Genomic DNA, 27,940 nt, shown 5'->3' with positions numbered 1-27,940 from the left:
AATTGAATAACTATGCTAATTGTAAATCAGTTAGTCTCTGTGGTATTTACATAAAAGTTATCTGATAAGTCTTCAGTTAACACCTGCCAAATCTGGAGCAAAGTTTTTTAAATGACTACATGGTCATTATGGTTAGGGGAGTTCTTTAAAATAAACATTTTTCTCTTGAGGAAAATAAGATTGTTGTAACTACAGGCTTCAGTGATTAAAGTGCTTTATAGTACCTTCATTGGGTGACAGGATTTAAAATAAATGTGGAAAGAATATCATGGATTGAAGAGGCATATAACTTGAATTGGCAAGGTGCTAAATTGGTAAATGAATTAAGGTCACTATAACTCTTGGTAAATCTTAGTTTCAAATACAACTGGTAACAGTGTTGTTCCTTTCTGATAACCTTTATTTAAATTCCTTTTCTAGGACTGATGTTTAAGAACAGGATTACTGTTTCTATTGCTAGCTAATTGCAAAAAATTTTTTTGTACTTCATGGTTTTTTGGGGGGATAGTCTTTAACCCACAGTGTGTTCATATCTGTGAAATAAACTGTTGTAATAAAGTTACAGTAGATTTTTTCTTAGCATATATATATGTACACACACATACTATATATATACTGTATATAAATACACACATATATATTATGTATATATCTCAAAACGCTAAGAACTTTTTTAGTGAGCAGACTTTACATTCCTAAAATCATTATAAATTTAAAAACCTCAGCTTTATTGAGTTATAATTCACACACCATACAATTGAACCATTTAAAATACAATTGCATGGTTTTTAGTCTATTACAGGATGGATTATGAGTGTGCAACCATCACCACAATCAATTTGAGGACATTTTCTTCTCCCCAGAAAGCAGCCCCACGCCCATTAGCAGTTACTCCTGATTCCCATCGCCTGCTTCTCTTCCCAGCCCATAGGCAGCACTATCTATTTCTGTCTGTGTAGATTGCCTGGACACTTGATCTAAGCGTAGTCATACGGTATGTCGTCTTTCATGACTGCCTTCTTTCAAGGATAGCATAATGTTTTCAAGGTTCATCCATGTTGTAGTATAGTACTTCATGTCTTTCTATTGCTGAATAATATTTCAGTCATTTGGATATATCACATTTTATTTATTCACACATCAGTTGAAGTGTTTGACAGTTTGGGGCTATTATAAATAATGCTGCTATAAATACTTGTGTATATATTTTTGTGTGAACATATGCTTAAAATTATTTTAGATATAAACCTAGGAATGGGATTTTTGGATTGTATATTAACTATATGTTAAACTTTTTGAAGAATTGCCTAAATGTTTTCTAAAGTGGCAGTACCATTTTACATTCCCAGCAGCAATTTATGGGGGTTCCAGTTTCTGTACATCCTCATCAACACCTGTTATTGTCTGTATTTTTGATTATAGTCATCCAAGGGATGTGAAGTGGTATCTCTTTGTGGTCTGGATTTACGTGACCGTATTGGCCAATGATGTTAAGAATCTTTCCACTCTTTCCACATGCTTATTGGCCATTTGTATATTCTATGGAGGAATGCCTATTCAGACTCCTTACCCACTTTTTGAGTTGTCTCTTTGTTATGAGTTGTAGGAATTATTTATATATTCTAGATACAAATCCCTTATAAAATACGTGATTTACAAAAATTTTCCCTTATTTCATGGGTTGACTTTTTTTTAAATTGGTACTATTGAGCAATTAGAATACTTTAGGCAGTGATCTAAGCACTTTCCATGCAGCGTCTCACATTTAATCCTAACAGCAGCCTTGTCATATGGATACTTTTTTTTAAATTAACAAACTTTATTTTTTTAGAGCAGTTTTAGGTGCACAGCAAAACTGAGTGGAAAGTACAGAGAATTTCCATCTAGCCCATGTCCCCACACACGTATAACCTCCCCCCTTATCAACATCACACATCAGAGTGGTACATTTGTTACAATTGATGAGCCTACATTGACACATTTATCACCCAAACTCCATAGTGGATTGACTTTTCATTCTCTTGATGATGTGCTTTGAAGCACAAAGATGCTTAATTTTCATGAAATCCAATTTTCTATTTCTTTTTGTTGTTGTTGTTGCTTGTACTTCGGGTCTCATATTTAATAGATGATTGCCTAATCTAGGGTCATGAAGACTTATGCCTTTGTCTGTTTTCTTCCAAGAATTTTAAAGTTTTACCTCTTACATTTACATCTATGATCCATTTTGAATTATTTTTTTTTTACATATTGGGAGGTAGGGGGTAAGGGTCCAACTTCATTCTTTTGCATATGGATGTCCCGTTATTCCAAGACCATTTTTGAAAAGACTGTTCTTTCTCCATCAAATTGTCTTGGCACCTTTATTGAAAACCATTTGACTGTAAATGTGAGGGCATATTTCTGGACTCTCAGTTCTATTCTATTAATCTGTATGTCTGTCCTTATACCAGTGCCTCCCTGTCTTGATTACTGTAGCTTTATAGTAAGTTCCCACACTGAGAAGTATGAATCCTTTTTCACTTTGCCCTTACTACACACTGACATTCTTCTCATTTCCTTTACATTCTTCCTCATTTCACATTTTCTTCTCAGTCCTCCCAGAATGGTCATATAGTAATTTTAGATTAATGTTCATTGTTTTAATTATTATGATCTAATCACTATTCACAGTTGAGCCATGTACTATATTTTATTTTTCTTTCCTGTACAATAGTTTGTTTTACCTAGAGTTAATGATTTTCTTAAAAAATTCAATCACAAAGCCTTCCCCTAGTTGTGAAACTCCTTTCAGTACATTAAAGCATATTAACCATCCTATCAATCATGTATATGTAAGAAATCTCTTCTGGATCTTTATGACCTGCCTAATCTAGACTGGTTGGTTTTACTTTCCAGATTTGTTCCATAGCTTTTGGATCTAAGACTCTCTTCATCATAGAAATTTTGTATGCTTTCTTTGTTGGTTCCTGGGATCCTTTAATCTTCCTGTTTTTTTCATTTTCCCATTTTGGTGGAGCACATTCTCTAAAATCATCCTGAGAAAAGGTGCATAGGAGGGAAGGTGCATAGGAGGGAAATTTTTGAGACCCTCTATGCCTAGAAAAGTTTTTATTCTACCGTCTCATTTGAATATAGCATTCTAGGTTGGAGGATATTTTTCCAGTGGAATTTTGAAGGCATTGTTCCCATTGTTCCCAGTTGTCCCATTGTTTTCCAGCTTTTAGTGAGGCTACTTAGAAGTCTTGTGCCATTCTCATTTTTCATTTTTTAAATAAGAAATCTAAGTTTTCTCTGGTATTTTGTAGAATATACTTGTTCTTCTTAGTCTTCTGAATTTTCATGATGATGCCCCTTGGTGGGTCTGTTTTTATTTTTGGTGTGTCTATTTTATTCTAGCATGCCTGGAAGCTTTTTTTTTATTGGGAAAAAAATTATTATTATTTTTTTTTTTTGGCTGTGCTGCACAGCTTGCAGAATCTTAGTTCCCTGACCAGGGATTGAATCCTGGCCCCCAGCAGTGAAAGTGCCGAGTCCTAACCACTGGACTGCCAGGGTATTCCCAGGAAAAATGTTCTTATCATTATTTTATTGATAATTTCCTTCCCTCCATTTTTTTATGTTCTCTCTTCTAATATTCCTGGTAGAATGTTGTTCCTTATGGTTTGTGTGTGTCTCTCTTCCTATTTTCCATTTCTTTGACTTTTTACTCTACTTTCTGATAGATTCACTGAACTTTATATGCTAACCTTTTAGTTGAAATATATATTTCTGCTTTCTTAATTTCCATGAGCTCTTTCTTATTTAGTGTTCTTTTCTTACAATTTCCTGTTCTTATTTAATGGATGCAATATAGTCTCTTCTCTGAGGATTTTAGTGCCTGATTTGTCTGTTGTTTGCTTTTGTTTTATGATTTCTTTTTACTGTATATTCTTTGCTTCCCTACAAGTCACTTTGTTTCTGTTTGCTTGCTTTGTCATATGGTTTTCATACTAGAGACTTTCCCTGACGTCCCATAGTGTTTGGCTGCCTGGTCATATTTAAGAGGGGGTATGAGAAAGCTGGTTGGAAAATCTGAGCGCATGTTTGGAGCTTGTTGGCTTTGATCTTCATTTTAGGGTGATCTCACTGAGACATTAGGCAATCCCAAGGCTGGAATTCTTTGGTCCTTCCCCTAGTACTGACCGTATTTCTAAAAGAAGGCTCAATTCTGCTCTCTGGCTTCCAGAACTGTGGAAGTTCTGTAGGTGAAGAAAGGTAAAGGGCCTCAATATTCACTATACAAGCATTCACTTAATGCAGTGATATTCAACTCCAACCCTAAGCTCTGTCTTGAATCTCCCAGGCCAGAGGCATTTTGTTTTACCTTCTCCAGAGAATAACCACTAGTCTTCTGGGCTGGGGAGAGGACAATCTTTTGCCTGAATAGAATAAGAAGAGGTCAGGAGCCAAACTGCTTCTCAGGTAGACTTTCAACCTCCTTTCCTATTTCACCTTCATTTTGTTTGCAGTGCCATCCCAGAGTCTCTTGTCAGGGGCTATAGTATAAATTTTGCTGCTTCCAAGCTTTCCCTATTGTTTTTCTCAGCTTCCTTAACAATTGAGAGTCTGAGGTCTGTTACCAATTGTTCATCTGCTTTCCTGCTTTCAAGGTTTAGTTGCTATTGTCTCTTCTCTCAGACATTGGTTCTTGTAGTTTTATGCTATTTTTAAATTTATTCTCATTTCATGGAATTTCAGGAGATAATGAAAATAAATGCTTATGTCCAATTCACCATCTTCAACAAAAGGGATTCTACTTCTATTTTTAGTCTCAAAGGCTTCACAGTTTTTCCTCAACCTTCACTGTAACCCTCACTTGATTTGTTTTTAAAATGCACTGGACTGTCTTAACTGACCTTCACGTTTCTGGCAAGCCAGATTAATGAATGCTCTCCAATCCTCCTGTAAAATACATTATGGATGCACACTGCAGGGACCAAAAAGCTACCCTTAAGTATATCTGTACACTTCTGCTCCCACAGTTGAGCTGTGTGTGCTTGCAGGCGTCAGTTTGTTCCACTTTAAAGAAGGAGAGGCTGGAAATAGTAGTTGATACGTTACGGGTGTGGATATACAGGAAAGACATATGGAATGCTAATGAGCCACATCAAAAGTTAATGAATGAGTACACATAGTTTTAATTTAAAGTAAAATATATATGTAAATTTTACTTTACATTAATGTAAAGTAAAACGTATATGCTTTGTGAGTATCATTTTTGTTATGATTCTCTGCTTTAACAGCTTCCTCAGTTAAATGAACAACTACTGCCCCCAATGTATTGGGTAACACCTTGTTTTGAAATAACATAGACATGTCATTATATCCTATGGATCAAATGTATGATTCTGCTATGTTGTCTGCTGAATTTTCACATACTTAACAAAATAATTGTTTTTGTTTAGTTCCAGATGTTGAAGTGAAAGGAGAGAGTTCTAGCTATTATCTCTTGTTACAAGGTAATGGCAACAGAAAGTGTAAAGCCACATTGATTCACTCAGCCAACCAAATCAATGGCTCATTTGCACTCAGTTTAATTCATGGAAAGATGAAAGCAAAGACAGAAGAGACCAAACTGAGTAAGTGTTAACTTTAGGTGGAAAACAAAACATTTTTACATTTCTTTGTGTACATACTTAACTTTTAATGAACTTATTGTCTCCAAACTCCATTTCACTTTCAGTAAATTTACTTTTATTTTAAATATTTTATAACATATTTGGACAGTTTAGAGTGCAGAGAATTAATCCCTTATACATTATACTTAGTAAAATTTAGTAGGCCAGCCTTCAATTCCAAATAGGAAAATTTTTAGTGTTTTCCACTTTAAACAAGTATTATTTTTCTAGTATTTATTTCTTATTTTCACTTACTTTCTCTCAAGCGTCTCGTTCTATTTTATTGCCCATCTTTTTATTTTTCTCTCCAAGCTCCATGCTTTGGTTACCTATCACTGTATGACGAACTACCCCAAATGCAGCTTAATAATGACGATTTACTATAATGTCTCATAGTCCTGTAGGTTGACTGGGCTCAGCTGGATGTTTCTGTTTTGAAGATCCACATATGACTGCAGTCACACACAGCTGGGGCTTCAATCATTTTGAAGACTTAACAGGGCTTGGTGTGTAAGATGGCTCTTAACCCGCACGCGTGGTGCCTGGGTTAGGATGGCTGGAACAGATGCGAGCCTACTTCCTCTTCACGTGACCTGTCCTCCTGGCCAACTTGGGCTTCCTCACAACATCATGGTCTCTGGGGAGTCTGATTCCTTCTATGGTTGCTAACTGCTCTTAGAGCAGTTGTTCTAAGAAGCTATAAGGCTTCCTGTGACCTAGCCATTCATTGTCACTTTTACTACACCTTATTAGTTACGTGAGGCCAACCTAGATTCACTGTGGAAGGACTGCACGGTGAATGAGTGGCAGGAAGTGTGATTCACTGGGAAGCCATCTTTGGAGACCAGCTCCCATACTCTGTCTGTGTTTTGTGTAAGAGTTTCAAGAGCCAAGCAGGTAGAAGAAAAGGTGGTGGAAGGAATTCTATTCTGCTACCTAAATTCTCTCAATTTAAGAAGGAGGTCAAAGTTTAAAATGCAAAATAATTTAGTACACTTATTTTCTGCTGCTCAATTATTATTATTTACTTTGAAATATGCAAGGTCAAGAAAGATGAGTAATTGACTTTTAATTATGTTATAACACATTTCTTGAGGACTGAATATTGATTTTTGTTACAAATCGTCTTAAATACTGACTTTTTTCTGTTTTTCAGGCTTTCCTCTTGACCTTTTGTCACTTCCAAATTTCTCTGGGGAGCAGCTTATACAGAGAGAGAAACAGTTAGCTAATGTTCAGGCTTTGGCTTTGAAAGAATGTCTGAGTAAGTAATGATTGGTGCATTTGATTCTGGTGTAGGAATATTGACTTGTTCAGACCTAAGGCATTGTTATTTTGTCACTTTTTCTTATACACTTTGTCTTTTAGATATGATATTCATTTGTAGAACTATTTATTTGTTACACTGAGTCTTAGTTGCGGCTTGCCGGCTCCTTAGTTGTGGCACGTGGGTTCCTTAGTTGCAGCACACAGGCTCCTTAGTTGCAGCATGCAGGCTCCTTAGTTGTGGCATGTGGACTCTTAGTTGCAGCATGCATGCAGGAATCTAGTTGCCCGGCCAGGGATCGAACCTGGGCCCCCTGCATTGGGAGTGTGGAGTCTTAACCACTGTACCACCAGGGAAGTCCCTGTAGAGCTGTTCTTGATAGAGGTGAGGTAGGGTAGAAAAGGTCTGTAACTTTTTTCCCACCAGATTCAGTATATTGCTATTGTACATTGCTTTTAACATTTATAATAATATTTGTCCAGGAAAATTTTGTTTCTCATTATTTTTAACTGTATGCTAGAAAAGACACCTAAGTTTTATTATTCTGGTTAATGTAGTAATTTTTGCAAAATTTCTCTTTATATCTTTTTGGCTATACTGGAGGATAGAGACTGCAAATAGAAGAAAATACAAATCTAGAGAAATTAATATGTTAACGTGAGCATTGATCCTTAGACTTTAATCATAACTAAGCACATTTCACATACTGAGTGAAGTTGGCACTATGGATTTTTCTTTATTCAAGAAATTGACACTTTTTTAAGGGTCGTTATTTAAGGTTTTTCCTCTATTACTAAATGTTAACTTGGTTATCAGTCTTAACATTGTTTTTATAAATAATCATTCATTAGTACCTAATCTGGACTTATTTTAAGCTAATTGATATAGAATTTCTAAGAAACTAATTCAAATTGTGAGGCCTCATTAGTTACATATAGAAAAAATGATTATTAAGTAGATACATTATAAAATGAAAAATATCACTTTTTTTTTTTTTTGGCGGTATGCGGGCCTCTCGCTGTTGTGGCCTCTCCTGTTGCGGAGCACAGGCTCCGGACGTGCAGGCCCAGCGGCCATGGCTCACGGGCCCAGCCGCTCCGCGGCATGTGGGATCTTCCTGTACCAGGGCACGAGCCCACGTCCCCTGCATCGGCAGGCGGACTCTCAACCATTGAGCCACCAGGGAAGCCCCACTCTTTTCTTTAAAAGCATTTAAAAAATACCTTGGATTCAGTATTTTGTTTTATTCAATGGAAAATAATTTTAGAATACTTGGTCTTGATTATTCATATAAGAATTATCTACTTTTTCAATTGTACAAAGGTAATTGTGTAGTCTTAAACTCCTTGAACCACTTTTTTTTAACTATGAAAATGATATTAGCTCAAGGAAAGTATAATTAGGAAAGGCAAATTAGTTTCAATAAAAGGTACTACATATTAACCCAAGGGAAAAAAAGTAAAAATAAAGTTACCATATGATCCAGCAATCTGACTCTTGAGCATGTATCTGGAAAAGGTGGAAACTGAAGGGGGAGAGGGAGGTCCAAGAGGGAGGGGATATAGGTATACATATAGCTGATTCACTTCATTGTATAGCAGAAACTAACACAACACTGTAAAGCTATTTTACTAGAATAAGAAAAAAAAAAAGATACATGTACCCCAACGTTCATAGCAGCACTATTTACAATAGCTAAGACATGGAAGCAACCTAAATGTCCATCAGCAGATGAATAGATAAAGAGGATGTGGAATATTACTCAACAATAAAAAATAATTAAATAACGCCATTTGCAGCAACATGGATGGACCTAGAGATTACCACAATAAATGAAGTAAGTCAGACAGGGAAAGATAAATACCATATGATATAACTTACATGTGGAATCTAAAAGAATGATACAAGTGAACTTATTTCCAAAACAGAAAGACTCACTGACATAGAAAACAAACTTACGGTTACCAAAGAAGACCGTGGGGTGGGAGGTGGGGGCGGTGGGGGGTGGATAAGTTAGGAGTGTGGGTTAGCAAATATAGACTATGCTACATAAAACAGGTAAGCAACAAGGCCCTGCTGTAGAGCACAGGGAGCTATATTGAGTACCTTGTAATAACCTGTAATGGAAAAGAATCTGAAAAAGAATATATATATTTATATGTATATATCTGAATCACTTTGCTGTACACCTGAAACTAACACAACAGTGTAAATCAACTATACTTCAATTAAAAAGAAAAAGGAAAAAAATGCTGAAATACTAGTATTTTTGTGGATAAAACTCCTTTATTTCTAACATCTGCTAGCTTAGTGTTATTCACTTCTTGACTTTGTTCTAGCCCTGCTAAACCCCCTTTAGGCTTTGATTCTTTGCCATAAGCCTCTGTCAGCTCTTTAAACTGAGTTCCTTCAACATCTCCCCTCTCTTTCATCTTCACCTCTCTTCCTTACCCTTCCAACCAGAAAAACTGTGAGAGTGGAAGAATGGGCAGCTATCTGAAGTTGGTGTATCTCTCCTTTGGGTAAGAGGAGTTAAGCCCAGTAAGGCCATCCCTCCTGCTTGGTTGGGAAGGGAAATATAATTATAATTAGGTTGTTGCCTAGTAGTTGTGATTGGAAGCTCTGCTGGGGGTGGGGAGGGGGAAGAAAGTGCTAAATAAATGCTGAAAATGTAGAAGTTACCAGCATCTGAGCTGTAAAACAGGCAGCAGCTGTAAGGATGCCACAGCACTGGGCAAGGGCAAGTAGGGGGCCTGAAGTTGAAGGAAGCCTCAGAGCTAGTAGCTGCTGGAGACATCAGCTCTGGGGGTATCCATGTACTAGCCAGTTTGTAATCTAGAGCATTAAATCTTGATTAAGATTAATGATCCAGTTAATCTATTTATGATGGAATTATTTGCTTAACCAATCTCTCCTCTACCCAGAGAGTTAATAATGAATTGAAAATCTGGGGACAAAGCTGCATCTGTTTAGATTTCAAATATCTCTAAAGACAGAGGAGAATGACAACAAAATGAAGTTTCCAACGTAAGACTATCTTAGTGTCTATTTCAGTGATTTTCAAAGAAGTGAATATAAATATAAAAGTATTTAAATCGATACAGTTAATTTATACATGATGAAAACTGATATAATAGGAACAGTTTTCTTTGGGAAAAAAATTAACATTTCAGTATCAATACAGATTGTAGTCTTTGCTTGAAAACAAAAAGTTGTTCAAATTTTTTTTGAAAATTATCAATAAGACATGGAGTAAACTTATTCTTATCTCCCCCACTGTTTATCTGAGTATACTGCATCAGAACAAGCAACTGGAAAAATCTGCATGAAAATTTACTCACATTAATGAGGTACTCTGTTTTTTAAAATAACACAAAAATCAAATAAAATTTCTGTTAGGGTTTAATTTTTTAGAATAATTTATTTTTATTAATTCTATTCTTAAAATTTATATCTAATTTTTATTTATTTGTTTATATTTTTTATTGTAGTATAGTTGCTTTACAATGTTGTGTTAATTTATACTGTACAGTAAAGTGAATCAGCTATATGTATACATATATACCCTCTTTTTTGGATTTCTTTTTCATTTAGGTCATGACAGAACACTGAGTAGAGTTCCCTGTGCTGTACAGTAGGTTCTCATTAGTTACCTGTTTTATACATAGTATCAGTAGTGTATATATGTCAATCCCAATCTCCCAATTCATCCCCCCACACTTCCCCCTTGGTATCCATACGTTTGTTCTCTTCTTCTGTGTCACTGTTTCTGCTTTGTAAATAAGATCGTCTATACCAGTTTTTTCAGATTCCACATGTGTGCATTAATATACGATATTTGTTTTTCTCTTTCTGACTTACTTCACTCTGTATGACAGTCTCTAGGTCCATCCATGTCTCTACAGATAACCCAATTTCGTTCCTTTTTATGGCTGAGTAATATTCCATTGTATATGTACCACATCTTCTTTATCCATTCCTCTGTTGATGGATATTCAGGTTGCTTTCATGTCCTGGCTATTGTAATAGTGCTGTAATGAACATTGGGGTCCATGTGTCTTTTCAAATTGTTTTTCTCTGGATATATGCTGAGGAGTGGGATTGCTAGATCATATGATAACTCTATTTTTAGTTTTCTAAGGAACCTCCATACTATATCTAGATATAGATGTATAGATATTTAGATATAAACATTTAGAATGATATATAAATTTTATAATTTATGTTTTACCTGATCTTTATAATTTATAAATTTTGTATTTAGAAATATTAAGTATCTTGTTTCACTGATTTTTAAAGAAAAGGTTTAAGAATGCTGAACAATTTTTAAATAAAAAACTGTTCAGTGTGATACAAAACAAATACCAAAATAGCAGTATTGACATTTTGCTCCAGGATTGTGGTCACTACTCTGAGTTTCCCACATCTTTTTTAAATCTATAGAACCCAGTGCAGCCCTGATTGGTGGTCCATCTGCTGATACTTTTAGATATTTTACACTCTATTTTTCTTAGTTAAGTCCTGAGTTATTACTAGCTTTCTTAGGAAAAGCATTCTTTTGCTAATTCGTTTTTAGACTTTAGTCCAGTATTTTTCTCCCAAATCTTTATCTGCCACTTGTGTTGCAAACTCACTTGTGTAGAGATTATTTTTCACCTAGGTAAATTATCCTGCTCATAACCCTATTAAACCTTATCTGTTTTCTCTCTCTATTGCCCAGTCATCAAGGTCAATAGGAAGTCATATCCTGCTCTTCAGATTGCCCGTTATTGTAATATAATTGACAGTTTTAATAAGCATAGGTCAGGTTCATTATTTAAGTATATTTTTAGCATTAATAAAAATTTGGGGCTAATTTCTGTAGCACATTACTTACTGTGCATCTTTCAGATGAAAGCAAATCTTTGACAACTTTTCATTTTAGATGGCTCCCAGAAGATGGTAAGAAAATAAAAAGCTTCAACTGAAGCTTCATCTTCACTAAGAAAATGTAATAAAAGCAGCATTTATTACAACTCTTACTTTACCATTACTAATGTTCTGGACTGCAGAAATCATGTGTTACTTATTTTGGATCAGAACTGGATTGAGCCTGGCAACATCCAGGTTGGTGAGGTGGGATTTTACAGAGGCATCCAGCTATTCCCTTGTATTATTTATGTGCCAGCCTCACACAGTGTGATGGAATATGCTTTACTCTTCTGTATCTAAGGGCACAGCACAGTGCTTTGCAGACAGTACATACTCAATAAATATTTGTTGAATTGAATTCTCTACGAATTTATAGTTCACTATTTTATTATAGAAGAAAATGTTATTAGTTCAGAAGTGTTTTAAAAATGAAATATTTTTATAAAAGTAGTACATGGGTATAGTTAAAAATTTCAAATGCTATTGAAAAACCTAAAATGGAAAACAGCAGTGCCCTGCCTTCTCCCCATCTTTCTGTCTCTGTCCACAGGCAGCTGCCCTCAGCTCTTCCGGCTGGTTTTCCTTGACCTTTCCTCCAGCTTTATGAATAACATATGTATGCTGTTATTTCTTGATTTACCAGTTTTAGACATTATCTTAATGCCTAACTATGGAACTGAATACTTAGCTTTCCCACATCAACTTCCCTTTCCCTTTCCATCCTTTACAGTGAAATCATGAATTGGGGTTAAACTAATGGTTAGTTTTAACATTTCCTCCTCCCTCTGTCCCTCCCTCTTCCTTCCTTCCCTCCTTCCTCCCTCCCTCCCTTCCTCCTTCCCTCCCTCCCTCCCTCCCTCCTTCTCTCCCTCTCTTTCTTTCTTTCTTTGTTTCCCTCTCTCTTTCTCCCTCCCTCCCTTCCTTTGTCTCTTCCTGTCTAGCTATCCATCTACCTACCTACCTATGTACCTATGTATAAGTTTACTGCTGAGTCATGTAGTATATGATGATGGTCAACTCTCCTTTCTTGTATAATCTTTTTTTTTTTAAGGTTGATAATCACCTTATTTTTAATTTGCCTATTCTTCTGTACAGGCAAAATACTGTTATGTTTTTCCCAGAGCCTCCAACATTTCTGCCACACATCTATCAGTAAATTTATTGCATGTTCAAACTCAGTAGTTCCTTTTTATGTCTCATAGTTTTTTTTTTTCTGGAGTGTTTCATATTTTACTGTATTTTAGACAAAATGCTTCCTTAGACCTACTGACATCTTAAGAGACTCCTGTTTCCTCTTCTCTTCTTTTGGAATCTCCTGTTTTCTAGACCCCTTGTCCTCCCTTTTTCTTTGAATTCCCCTCTTGTTTGGTTGGAGCATATCTTGCAGTAGCTTCCTGAGTAAAAGTTCATTCATGGGGTATACATTTTTCAAGCTCTTGCATGTCTGAAAATATCTTCACTAGATTGATAATCCATATAGACTTCCAGGTTAAAAATTGTTTACCCTTAGAATTTTGAAGACATTGTCCCATTGTCTTTTTTTTTTTTTCTTTGGCCACGTGGCACGGCATGCGGGAGCCCTGACCAAGGATCACACCTGTGTCCCCTGCAGTGGAAAAGCAGAGTCTTAACCACTGGACCACCAGGGAAGTCCCTATGCCATTGTGTTTTATGTTGCTGTGTTCCTGTTGACAAATCTCATACTAGTCTTATCCTTTGAAGTGGCCTATTTTTGGTTTGTTTTTACCCCTTCTAGAACTTTTACCTCCAGAAGCTTTGTCTCTGAAAGCTTTACTCTGAATCATAATGTGCGTGTTCCCCTATCCCCCCCTCTCCAATGTATTGAGCTGTGTATTTTTTTTTTTCTTTTTTTTTGGCGGTACGCGGGCCTGTCACTGCTGTGGCCTCTCCCATTGCGGAGCACAGGCTCCGGATGCGCAGGCCCAGAGGCCATGGCTCACGGGCCCAGCCACTCCGCGGCATGTGGGATCCTCCCAGACCGGGGCACGAACCTGTGTCCCCTGCATCGGCAGGTGGACTCTCAACCACTGCGCCACCAGGGAAGCCCTGAGCTGTGTACTTGATGAGCCATATCAACAGAAGAGTCACGTTCTTAAGTCTGAAAATTTTTACCTCTGTAATAATTTTTTCTCCCATTTTCTTTTTTTCTTTCTAGAACTCTAATTAGTTATATGTCAGCTTTTTTTGGACAGAATGCCTGCTTTTCCTTCCTGTTTCCATATTATTATCTCTTCGTTCTAGTTTCTGGGAGATGTCTTGCAGCTTTTAAAAATTTGAGCTCTCATGTGATTAATTTTAAAAAATATTTTCTTGTTCATTGACTTCCTTTATCAGAGCATCCTGTATTTGTTTCATGAGTATAGTATCTTCTCTTATTTCGACGAGAGTATTAATTATGGCAAGTTTTCTTTTGTTCCCTGGAATGTTTTTATTTCTGCTGGGCTCCTGTTTTCTTTTTGCTTGCTTTAGCCTCTCCTTTTCATCCTGGACTTTATTTTAGCTTGGAGGGGCCTAGTAAATAATACCTGTTTTCTCTCCCAAATTTGGAACCAATTGAGAAATAAACTTAAGAAACACACTGATGGAGATAAATTACTGAGTTGAAGGATATGACTTTTTAGATCTATGGTGGGTTTTCTTCTACATATACCCAGAATTGAATTTAGCCCCTGAATGACAGCCAGAGCGGGACACCTGCAGATCAACCCTGACCGGGCAGGGCCCTCACTGCATTGCAGAGAGTGTGTATCCTAAGAACTTGCTAGCTCAGATGAAAGTTGGAGAGGAAAGGTTTAATCAGAACGTGCCTAGTTTCTTCTCCAGACTAGCTCAGTGAGTGATGGGAGGGAAAGGGGAGCTGGGAGCATTACTGAATCAAAGTCCTTACACGTCTAAACATAAGACCATGGAAATGCAGAGTCCCTTCTCCCCTCAGTACCTTTCTTTAGATGTCTAGTGATTTTTTTTCTGTCTGTCCTAAGTGGGAAATTTTATGTCTCACTATAATGTAATATCTGGGAAGCTTCAAGAGTGGTGGAGTAGCTACTTAACATTTTGGTTGTGAGCTCCTATCCTTAATTCCACTGTAATGTCAGTATCAAGCTCTTTTCTATGGGGGCATTCAGTTTTTGAAAAGGAGAATCCTTTAGTCTTTTCAGTGGGGCATTTGTAGCTGCTAGCTTTCTGGCCCCAGGGTTGGAGTCTGACCTTTCAGGATGTAGACTCTTACTTAATCTCTTAGTTGTAACTCCAGCATCAGTACCACCTTTTAATGTTCCTGACATTCTGCAGTCTGAGACTCCTTTTCTGTTTCTACCCAAAAAGATGAGAGCAGAGTCATCTGGCTTGAGGGCTGGAGGCTAGATACAGAACGTCCATGTGTGTCTAGTCTTGTTTTAGCTCAGGACCTTCCTGATACCTCTGCAGGCACCCAAGTTAACACTTCCTCTGCTCTGCAAACTCTCAGTTACCACTCCAGCATTATCTTATCTTCCAAAATTTGTTGAAAACTGTCACTACTTATTGTCTTCTTTTGTTGTCCTCTTTTATTCCTCTGTTGTGATTTTAAGTTTTGGGTGGGAGAAGAAATAGATGGAAATGGCCAAACCACCACATTTAACTGAAAGTCTTACAGGTTTTATTTTCACATAAACACCAACATAAGGCTGTTCTTCATGCTCTGCAGTGTATTCCTGAAAAGTTCCGTAAACTTGCCTTTACCGTTGGTCACCTTTTAGTGTTAACAAGTCACTGTATTTCTGTTTATCTCACAAAACTGGAAATTCTACCGTTACCTTCAAATGGGACTAAATTGAAAACAGGCCTACCCAGGAACGTTAATTTGCTGGAGAGATTCATTTGTTTTATTTTTGAAAATATTTCCCATAAAAGACTAGTAGATGAGCTCGCAAGGCTTTAAAATGACAGTTATATTGTTAATCATATTGATTTGTTGTCTTACAGAAAGGAGAAAGTTAGCAAAGCAGCCAGAAGTACTTTCTGTGGATGAACTCAAAAGTCTATTAATACTCACAAGGGAATGCTTTTTCGATCATTTTGATGCTATTATCCCTAAAACAAGTCTAATAAAGACAGACAACACCTCCAATAGGTTAAATGGTAAGTTTTCTGTTACTTTAAACATTAGTTCTTTTTTGTGTGTGGCATTTATGATGGTTATTTATTATTAAAACTAATAAAATATATCAATCAAATAAAAATCTATCATAAATTTTAATAGTGATATATACTTGTATATACAAGTATGTATGTATATATAATAAGCTGTATTTTTCATCATTTAAACAGTAGAAATTCTCTGATAATTTCTTTCTTGAAGCATGTCCAGTATAATTGTTTCTGAGCAGAGGGAGAAACACTTTAAGGTGATTCCCCTTAAAACTGTTACTAAGCTACTAGAATGGATGGATTTCCATTAAGCTATGTTTTCATAAGATAAAAAAAGTAGAACCTACTCAGTAAATTTAATATAGTTAAAAGTACATATAATAAGATGCTCCACATTTGCCATTTATTATAGCAGGAACAGTACCAAGCTTCTACTGAGGGAGCAGGAAATAATTTCTATATTAACTTGCATTTCTTTCTGTTTTCCTGGTTTCCATTCTTGTGATGAATTTGAATAGAGTGAAGCTTTTCAAGATCTAACAAAGAAGCATTTGAAGATTGCCTGGCATTTTAAAAGTACAGGATAATTTTTTTGTTTTTATTCTGTGAGAATCATTTTTATTCGTACATTAATAAGAAAATGACCAAAGAATCAAGTTAATAATAATGTTTGTTGAGTGCCTTTTCTCTGTTTGATGCCATGAAGGCACACAAAGAAGTAAAAATTTGGGTCCTTGGCTTTCTACAGGCTTATGATCTGTTTGGAAAACAAAATATAAATACAGCATCTAGTGCCACATTTAAGGGCCCAGGCTTCTGGAGATAGACTGCCAGGGTTTAAATCTCAGCTTTGTCACTTGTTAGCCGTATGTCTTTGGGCAGGTTATTTAATCTCTCCATATCTCTGTTTCCTCATGTTTCAAATGGGGATGATAATATTACCCAGTTACTAGGGTTATTATGAGGATTAACTGAGTTGATACATGTAAAACACTTAGAACACAATCAGTGCCAAAAAATTGTTACCTGTTGTTTGTATTTTCATTATCACTATTGTTAATATCAGTACCAAAGTTAAATAGTGCGTAGTAATCTGAAAGATGTTGGAGACAGTATAAGGTTACTTGTAAGTGCAAGATATGTTCAGTAAGTGAGAGAGCATGGCTTCTTGGTTATAGCATGGGCTCTGGAGCAATACTAACAAGGCTGAATCCCAGCTCTGTACCTTACTCCTGTCTTTTAAATCATCTCTAGATTACTTATAATACCTAATACAATGTAAATAGTTATAAATACAATGTCAATGCCATGTAAATAGTTGCCAGCAAACACCAAATTCAAGTTTTGCTTTTTGGAACTTTCTGGAATTTTTTTTCGCCCAAATATTTTTTATCTATGGTTGCTTGAATCTGTGGATGCGGAACTCGTGGATACAGAGGGTCAACTGTACACCTACATGCAAATTACAGCAAAAGAAGCAGCAAGGTCAATTATATTTCATATTCTGACCCATTATTTGCAACCATGCACACTAGGAGTTATTAGGAATTGTTAGGGTTATTGATCCGTTTTTTTTTCTTTTTTTTGTGAAAACTCTAGCATGTGTAACAAATGAGAGTATAGACATACCATTTTATTTACTCATTGCCATAACTTGCTAAAGACTTTCATAATGCCAAATGTGATATCTGAACTCAAAAAACAGTGTCCTTTACCTGGGACTGTTGGGGCACATAAACACTGCATAAATGACTTTTCTGGATAATGCTATAAGATCACAATTTTCTGATTTCAAATACTTTAATAAGAATCTTCTAGTGTATGTTTATAATTCTTGCCCTATTAATAAACACAATCTACCAATTATAACCTTTTTTTGGTGATTCATTCATATTTTGAAATGTAAGGCTATCATGGCCTGTATTCATTAGCCACATATTGTTATCTGAAATATTACTTTCCTTTTTGTTTGCTGTGATTTATGATTTTGTAGGGCAGTTTTTGTTTGTTTGTTTGTTTGTTTTTTGTGGTACGCGGGCCTCTCACTGTTGTGGCCTCTCCCGTTGCGGAGCACAGGCTCCGGACGCGCAGGCTCAGCGGCCATGGCTCACGGGCCTAGCCGCTCCGCGGCATGTGGGATCTTCCCGGACCGGGGCACGAACCCGTGTCCCCTGCATCGGCAGGCAGACTCTCAACCACTGCGCCACCAGGGAAGCCCTGTAGGGCAGTTTTGAGTCCTTACTTACCTTTTGTATCACTTCCATTTCTTTGTTTCTCCTGTAAAGTAAAGCACTTTTTTTTTTGTGGTACGCGGGCCTCTCACTGCTGTGGCTTCTCCCGTTGCGGAGCACAGACTCCGGACGCGCAGGCCCAGCGGCCATGGCTCACGTGCCCAGCCGCTCCGCGGCACGTGGGATCCTCCCGGACCCGGGCACGAACCCGCGTCTCCTGCATTGGCAGGCAGGTTCTCAACCACTGCGCCACCAGGGAAGCCCCTAAAACACTGTTTTAAAATGAAGTGGTAGGGCTTCCCCAGTGGTCCAGTGGCTAAGACTCTGTGCTCCCAATGCACGGGGCCTGGATTCGATTCCAGGTCAGGGAACTAGATCCCACATGCAACAACTAAGAGTTTGCATGCTGCAAATAAAGATCCCGCATGCTGCAACTAAGACCCAGTACAGCCAAATAAATAGATATTTTTTAAAAATAAATAAAATGAAGCAGCGTATTTGGTTTCTCAGAGGCTCCTTTTTGATTGTCAGCATGGCTCCGTGTCCTGCTTGCCACATAAATAAAATATTGTATTTCATTTTATTGTAAGAATTAAGTTATTCCCCAAAAGACATGATACATATGAATGTTTGCCTATCCATTCCTTAATATTTAGCCTGTGTCACTTATATTTATGTAGATTGTATAGTCAAAGTTAATAATTAATTATATTGTAATATTTAGGAATAATTAATGTTAACTTTTATTTAAAATGGCTTGTATTCTTTGTGAACACAGCCTGTAACTGTTCAGAACTACTAATGATTTTTTTCTTTATACTTTTTTCGAAAAGCCATGCCAACATTATAAAGTAGATTATTTCATCATAAAGCTCATTATTCTATAAAATAGTATTTCACCACCCTTATTAAAAAATGGGAAGTGCTATATTTGGATGGTCTTTGGTTGGGGCAGTCCAGTATAGGCAGTAAAAATATTTTAAGCTATTTGACTAAATAGTTTAATAAGTAAAGGAAAAATACTATGCAGTTGGCTTCTGTTTTCATTTATGATTAATTTTTTTCTTTTTTGTTCAAAAATTTCTTACCAAATCATTATCACTTTGTAAGACCCCAAACTATAAAATGGGTATTTTTGTCAGGGTTGATGGTTAGTCAAATAGCTAATGTCCAGTAATTTTCAGTCAGTTTATTAGTGTGTAATAGTTCAAACAATTTAAAACACCAGATAGTTTTTGAATCCAAAATGTAGTACAGTTAGTTATTTTGCCAGTGTTAAAACAGTTGGGATGTACTCATAATTTATAATGAGAATGGAAGGTGTCCCTGTATGTTTTTGATGAGAATTGCAGTGTTATCAACAATCTCAGTGTTAGTTCATTGAAGCATACTGGCTGGAAAGATAAGCACACCCTTACATATAATATTTTATTAGTGGTAGAATAATATTTAACGTTAGCGATTTACTTGAAAATGTGTGTTAAGGCATCTTACACTAATACATAGTGAGAATTATTTCTAAAGTAACCTTTACCTGCAAACATCGTAAGTTATTTATGGTATTACTGTACTTTTGAGAATGAGGTAATCTCTCTTTTTTTTTTTAATGATTCTCACTTTTTTTTAATATAAATTTATTTATTTATTTTTGGGCGCTTTTGATTTTCGTTGCTGTGCGCAGGCTTTCTCTAGTTGCAGCGAGCGGGGGCTACTCTTCGTTGCGGTGCGTGGGCTTCTCATTGCAGTGGCTTCTCTTGTTGCGGAGCACAGTCTCTAGGCACACGGGCTTCAGTAGTTGTGGCACGCGGGCTCAGTAGTTGTGGCTCGCGGGCTCAAGAGCACAGGCTCAGTAGTTGTGGCGCACGGGCTCTAGAGCGCAGGCTCAGTAGTTGTGGCTCACAGGCTTAGTTGCTCTGCAGCATGTGGGATCTTCCTGGACCAGGGCTCGAACCTGTGTTCCCTGCATTGGCAGGCGTATTCTTAACCACTGCGCCACAAGGGAAGTCCGGTAATCTCTTTTAAAGATATGAATTTCTCAGGATACTGGTGATAATTCCTCTTTGTAGTATGGAAATCACATAATATATCCAGTATATTCTCCACAGAGTTGTCTCCTTTCCATTTAAAACTAATTTCACAAAAATAACAAAGTTATGCTTTCATTCCATATGAGTTTTTACAGTGCTAATTTATCTTCTGAATTCTAGCTCATAACTTTTATTATGAGGAGATAGTAAAATAAAGCTTAATACTGATTTTTTTTTTCATTTCCAAAAAACTTTTCTATGGTATTTTGCACAGTTCAGGCCATCAGAGATATCCTTAATAAATGCCCGAGGTAAGTACTGTACAATTAATCGAATTTGCCTTTATACACATGCACATGTGCACACACACACAATGTATGTATGTATCTACATACATTTTTATATAGCAAAATTCAGTATGTTAACACCTTTCAGTACTTACATATTTCTCTTCAGATTCTAATCCAGTGGAACGTATTTCTTCAAGTCTAGTGGAAACCAATCCTCTGGAGTGGCCAGAAAGGCATGTTCTTCAAAACTTGGAAACTTTTGAAAAAGCTAAACAAAAAATGAGGTAATATTTAAATAGCTCAGTATTTTTTAATGACTTTTTAAATCTTAATCCTTGTATTTATGAGATATTAGTAGTTTATGGTTTTATTATAAAAGAAATATATGCTTACTATAAATCCATAGATAGATAGAGCACTACAGAGTAGTGTGTCCACGAAATGCTCTTTTTCTACTACCTTCTACTTGTACTTTCTAGGTGTACATAATCACAGTTAACATTTTAGTGGATGTCTTTCCAGACCATCTTCTATAGATATACACAGGTATATGAATATGTAAGAAAAATTTAAACAATACAGGAACATGTAAAATGAAGAAAGAGTACTCTTCTTCTTTGAGCTATTTTAAACTCTTCCTGTTTTACATTTTTATGTTTGTGTAGTATCTATTAACTATCTCTAAGAGGCAGAGTTTATTTTTGTTTTGTTTTTGGTTCAATACATAGTCGGCACTCAGTACATAATTGTTGAGTGGTAGAATAATGGAATAAAGAGAAGGGATTTGGCTCTCTTGCATTGCCCTCCTCCAACTCACTTCCCCCAAATCACATTTTTATCTTTAGATCCTCTGCTGATAACATTTATGACTTGCTATAACATTTGTGACTTGCTATAACAACATTTTGTTTATAGATGTCAACAGATTTATTGAGTACCAACTACGTGTCAGGCTCTCCTCTTAGAGGAGTAACCAGACAAGTAAATGTAATACTTATAAATTACTCTATGTGTAATGACTGAAACAGAGGGACTGAAGGAGAGTGATTTTACTTGCTGTGGGCGTGGAGAGATGAGGTGGATGGTCAGGGATGGCTCCCTGAGGAGGTTACATTGGAGCTGAAACCTAATGGATAAATGGGTGAAGCACATTCAGTCACGCAGGACCTTATAGGTTTTCATACAGACTCTGGATTATATTGTAAGTGCATTGGTAAACTTTTGATGGATTTTATACCAAAGAGTGACGTGATCTGATTTTGCAAAATCACTTTTACTCTTTCGTGGCGAATAGATTGTAGGAGGAGGATACTAGGAACAGACAGATCAGTTGGGTGGCTTTTTCTGTAGGCTGAGAGATAACTTTGATTTCTAACTAGAGTAGTAGTGGAGAACAAGTTTGGGATATATTTTGGTGCTTATTAGCTGGGGAAAAAACCTTCCTGTGATGGACTGGATGTGGAGGACAGGGAAAGAGAGGCAACCAAGACAGTTTAGATTTCTGGCTTGAATAGCATGTGAGTGGTGTTCTCACTTATGGTTTGGGGAAGATTGGAGAGAAGTTGGAGTAAGGACAGATTTGGGGAGAAAAATCGAGAGTTCTACTTTAAGGATGCTAAGTTTGCTCTATGGCTTATGCAAGTGGACATGTTAGGTGGATCAGAGGAGAAATCTGGAAGTCAGTTTGCAGTTGTCATTAAAAGGGTTTTTCTAAATACATGCTAGTGCATGAGATCACTTGGTGAGACCATGTAGAAAAAGGAAAGAGGGCTTAAGACCATTCCTTGAAGGTTTCTAACGTTTATAGGTCAGGAGGGAAATGACAATCTAGAAAGAAGGTTGAGAAAAGGACAGGTTACCCGTAAAAGAACTTGCATTTCTTGCCCGTGATTATTTATTTTTTTCTAAATGTCTATTTATTTGTTTTTATTTTTGTTTGTATTGGGTCTTTGTTGCTGTGTGCAAGCTTTCTCTAGTTGTGGTGAGCGGGGGCTACTCTTCACTGTGGTGCACAGGCTTCTCATTGTCGTGGCTTCTCTTGATGCAGAGCACACGCTCTGGGCGCAGGGGCTTCAGTAGTCGCGGCATGTGGGTTCTAGGGCACAAGCTCAGTAGTTGTAGCGCACGGGTTCAGTAGTTGTGGCTCGTGGGCTCCAGAGCACAGGCTCAGTAGTTGTGGCGCATGGGCTTAGTAGCTCCGTGACATGTGGGCTCTTCCGGGACCAGGGCTTGAACCTGTGTCCCCTGCATTGGCAGGCAGATTCTTAACCACTGCACCACCAGGAAAGCCCACCCGTGAATTTTAGATTGTATATTTTAACTTCCCATTGTGAAAGGGGAGGAAATTAACATCTCTACTTCTCTTCACCATTTATCCTTCTTCTTTCTCTGGCACCTTATGTTATTTGCAATAGGCAATATTTTTTTTCTTGAAGTCATTTTTCTTGCACCTCTCTGACTTGCTACTCTGATTTGGACTGACCCTTTCTACCTGCACAACTGTTATCCTGGTATTTCTTTTGAATACATTTCTAGATTAGAACTGCATTTTCTTGGATCTCGTATCTTAATGAGAAGTCAGATGCAACATGGATTTTTGTTCCTTAATAGGTAGTTTACCCTGTCTGGGACTTTTAGAATTTTCTATTTTCCATAATGTTCTGAAATTACATGAGGCCATCATGGTGTGAACTATTCTGGTCTCAAGCCTTTTGTCTTTTTTTCAGCTCTGGGAGAAGCGAGAATTCTACCATTGAACCACCAATGCCTTACGGCTCCGGGAGATGTTCTTCTATTATTTCTTTAATAGTGGTCTTCCTTCTGTTTTCTTTTTTCTTCTCTCTTCTCTGTAATATCTGTTTTAACTAATTTTAGATGTCCTGGATTGATTTTTCATTCAAATTTGATTCTTCTCTCAATAATCCATCTCTTCATCTTTTCTGCTCTACATTCTAGGATATTTCCTTGACCTTCACTTCCATCGTTTCTATTAAATTTTTGGCAGCCATTTTTAAAATTCCTAATAATTCTTTTTTGTTATCTACCCTATTTTTTTCATAGCTACCTGTTCTTTTAATAATGAGAATTGAGAAGATACTATAAGAATATTAATTGGAGTTTTCTTTTAACTTGTTTTATCTGTTCCTTAAATGATCCTTTCGATCTGTTTTATTTGCTCCTCTGGTGTTTTTCTCTTAGGTGTAGTTCTTTAGTGTCTGGTGGCCCTTGATTCTTCATAGCTAAGAATTTAGTACTAGGCTATGTTATACTGGTAGTTGCATACATTTTCTCTATATATGTGTAGTTCTGTTCCCTACCTGCTCACACCTGAATTAATGCTGGGGGAGGGGAGATATAGGGCCCCTGGGGGTATCAAAAGGCAGGTAGCCTTGGTCCTTTACCCATAACTAAAATAATGGGGCTTTATTCTGGGGGCTCCACCACCAACAGTAGGACAGGCACATAGTTCTGGATTTCACAGTTTCGGTTTTTGACTTGGAGGTAAAAGCATGGGGATAAGATGTGGTGTGGGAGGGTCGTACTAGAACAAGAGTTCTAGTAGAGTTCTGAAAATATGTCACCTGATTTCTGCCCGTTGCCACTCCAAGCTCAAGTTTAGACTCCCTCTGTGGCTTTGTGGGATGGAAAAAAGAAGACATGTTCTACCTTTTTTGTAGGTTTCTCTCTAATTCTTGTTGAGGCTCTTGTTCTAGTTTATTCCTGAAATTCATTGAACTCTTTGGTCCACTGTTTTTCCTTCTTCCTTTTTTCAATCCTATTATAGACTTAGTGCCCAGTACTTCGATTTTTATTTGTTTGAGTGGAAAGGTTAATGTGTATGTTTAATCCACCATCTTGAACTAGAAGAAGCTTGCTTGTCATTTAAGTCTAGCTCAAATAGCACCTTTCTCTTAAGACTTTTATAAATGATGCAGTTAAAAAACTGTGTTATTACTTCTTTCATGAAACTTATTTTATTGTACCTTTTCTACCTCATTCTACATTGGTGTATTTATCTCTTTTCACTCTCCTCACCTTCTTTCTCCTACTTCAAGTCATACCTCTACACAGTTGAGAGCAGTGATTATGAGTCTGTAAATTATCATCAGTGAACTCTTTTTTCAGTACCTTACAATGATAATTGCAGAGTAAATGTTCAATCAATATTTGTGGACACTTCAAAATATGGGAAAATACCATCAAATTCTTGGCTGGGGACAAAAGTTATGTTATATATTTTCATAATTTGTTTTGTGTTAAAGCAGGTTCAGCTGGAATACAGGACCATTACATAGTGAAATTTAAAAGTCATAAGAATTTGGTTTTAGACAAACTCAGTCACCTGTTGTGTGACTTTGTTGCCTCATCTTTAAGATGGGGATAACAATCCCAGTTCTACTCCAAAGCTGTGAAAATTTAATGAGATAATGTATGAAAAAATACTTTGTAAGCTTGAAAACAATAAACAAAGTGTTGTCAGTATTTTTTGTTTTGTTTTTAACCTAAGACATATCTTGATAGTATAATTCATCACAAACTGGGCTTTTAAATTGCTCTGATATTCTTGTGTCCTGGGTTCTATGTAAATGCAAAGTATACATTTCCCCATTGCAACTGGCTTATAAAATGATTGAGAGTAATATTCATTAAGATTTTGTGAGTCACTATTAAAGAATGGCCACACAGAAATTAAATTAAACTCATAATGTAGTTCCTGCCCTCCTGGAGTATAAAGTTCAGAGAAAATATTTAAGTGTTTTTCTGTTTGACTATTTTTATTAGATTTATATTTTCAATTTAAAAATAAAGGGAGGGCTTCCCTGGTTGCACAGTCGTTGGGAGTCCACTTGCCAATGCAAGGGACACGGGTTCCAGCCCTGGTCTGGGAAGATCCCACATGCCATGGAGCAGCTAAACCTGTGCGCTACAACTACTGAGCCTGTGCTCTAAAGCCTGCAGGCCACAACTACTGAGCCCGTGTGCCACAACTACTGAAGCCCATGCGCCTAGAGCCCGTGCTCCACAACAAGAGAAGCCACTGCAATGGGAAGCCCGTGCACTACAACGAAGAGTAGCCCCCACTCACTGCAACTGGAGAAAACCCACGCACAGCAACAAAGACCCAGTGCAGCCAAGAATGAATAATAAATAAATAAATAAATAAATAAGGGAATAGGAAGAGGAAAGAGGCACTGTCATGTTTAGAAATATGTCTAAAGCCATAATGTCAACATTTTAATCATAAAATTATCAGTAAAAATGCTTGATTTGAGTGCTTAAATAATCAGGAAATAGTTGAATTAATATAAAGTCAGGAAATTAATGTTCCGTGTAGGTATTGAAAGATTTTATTTTTGCTTTGGTGACAGTAATGTCATGATCTGTGACTCAGTGCTTGATAAAACCTTTAGCATTCTCTGAAACTATTTTCCTCTTTACCGTTTTTAAAACTTTCTGGAACTTTTTGGGTTCATAGAGTTATAGAATAGAACAAGTATCTAATTCAGAATCAGTCTAGTTCTGACTCTGTCTATTGATTGATTGATTGATTGATTGATTGTACGCGGGCCTCTCACTGTTGTGGCCTCTCCCGTTGCGGAGCACAGGCTCCGGACGCGCAGGCTCAGCGGCCATGGCTCACGGGCCCAGCCGCCCCGCGGCATGTGGGATCTTCCCGGACCGGGGCGCGAACCCGTGTCCCCTGCATCGGCAGGCGGACTCTCAACCACTGCGCCACCAGGGAAGCCCTAATCCACTTTTAATAAATCTACATAACATTTTTTTCTCAGAACTGGTTCATTACCTCGTTCATCTGAACAGTTACTGGGCCACAAAGAGGGTCCACGGGATTCAGTCACATTATTGGATGCTAAAGAATTGCTGAAATTCTTTACCTCAGATGGATTACCAATTGGAGATCTTCAACCTTTACAGATTCAGAAAGGGTAAGTTACAAACTTACAATTTCAACTAATTTTTAAGCAATCATTTAAAAAACACATGGCATCTCATTTCTCCAGTTAATTAATGCTCTGTGACACTTTGACAAATTCTACAAGTTTGAGCCCAGCATTTATCAATTGGCCTTAATCCTCACATTTTACCTTAGCCAAATGTCCTACTGTTTTGTAGTATTGACTGTAAGGGAAACAGGAATAATAAAAGCAACCTCAGCATATTTCTCTTAGAAATCAGCTTCTACTTTGTATAGAGATGGCAATACTTTTTAAGAAAAAATTGTAATTTGACTTGCAGATATTTTTAAAAATTCTCTTTTCTGTATCACTCTCTAGTTTTGATTTTGCCACTACTTACCGTGACACTGTCAGTTATGTCTAATAGCAAAAAGGACAGCCTTTCAACTGAAGAGATTGGGGAAGTGTAATAAAAATGCTTTCAAAGCTATACCATTACCAAGGAAGAACTCAGTGTCTACATGAATAATTTACAACTAATTTGACTTCCAAGAAAACTTCCACTAAGTTACTAATTAATTCTGGATATTACTGAAGTTTACTTAATTACGGATAAAATTATGGCATCATACCCTTGTGAGATTTGAATAATTTGTTCACTACCCCAATTTCTTTTTTCTATTCCATTATTCTGAGAACCTTCCAAAGGACCTTAAGAATTATAGAACATTTTGATTACTTTTTCAAAGCTTGTTTTGGCAAATATTGAATTTAAGGGTTAATTTTGGAAAGGATTTATTTGAAAATAGTTAGCTCTCAAAACTAATGTTAGAGCATATTGCCTTCATGTGTGTGTTCACTAAAGAGAGAGAGATGGGGAGCAACTTTGAAAACATGAGGATCTTAATAATTTGGAGTCTTAATGACTTAATGATCTTAATGACATAAAAATAGTGTGATTTTAGAGTAATTTTCTTTTTCTCATAGCTTTGAGAGATTGATAGTCTTTTTTGTGGGAGTCAAGAAAGGGAAGAACTATGTACACATTTTCATCTGTTTAGTTATTGGATTACTGTCCTTCCAAATCATTAAGCGTGAACTGGCAGAGTCAGATGGGTTTGCCAAAACTGATTATGTAGGTTGTACTCTTTTTGACCAGAATGTCTTTCTAGCTGCAATGTCTAGGGGAGATGCTATTAATTCTTTCTGTAGTTTACCAGTGATTTATTTAGGGAAGTTTGCTATAATTCCTTGATGTTAGTAAAGAACTGTGTCATTATCAAATATATCTTCTATTAAAATTAAAGTTGAAGGATGAGCTTTCATGGTAATGAATCAAGGACCTGCAGACTTTTATTAAATGTCTACCCATGCAAGGAACCACCGAAATGCAATACTAAGTTAAACAAAGTACAGGAGTGACTCCTATATATACACCAGAGGAATATTAAACATTGACAAAATACATATGTATTACAGTGTTACCTTTA

General features: G+C 36.8%; 1 protein-coding gene across 1 annotated transcript in view; it reads left to right on the top strand.

Moving 5' to 3' along the window:
- Window positions 1-27,940, top strand: part of MTBP (MDM2 binding protein) — a 72,183-nt gene that overhangs the window by 29,042 nt on the left and 15,201 nt on the right. The window contains exons 12-16 of the mRNA XM_079901656.1: window positions 5,448-5,621; window positions 6,817-6,924; window positions 15,823-15,978; window positions 20,702-20,819; window positions 26,325-26,480. Coding sequence (XP_079757782.1) covers window positions 5,448-5,621; window positions 6,817-6,924; window positions 15,823-15,978; window positions 20,702-20,819; window positions 26,325-26,480 — 712 coding nt within the window. The remainder of the gene's footprint in view (window positions 1-5,447; window positions 5,622-6,816; window positions 6,925-15,822; window positions 15,979-20,701; window positions 20,820-26,324; window positions 26,481-27,940) is intronic.

Source organism: Stenella coeruleoalba (genome assembly GCF_951394435.1).
Source record: "Stenella coeruleoalba genome assembly, chromosome: 17".
NCBI lineage: Eukaryota > Metazoa > Chordata > Mammalia > Artiodactyla > Delphinidae > Stenella > Stenella coeruleoalba.
This window is presented reverse-complemented; position numbering and strand designations above follow the sequence as displayed.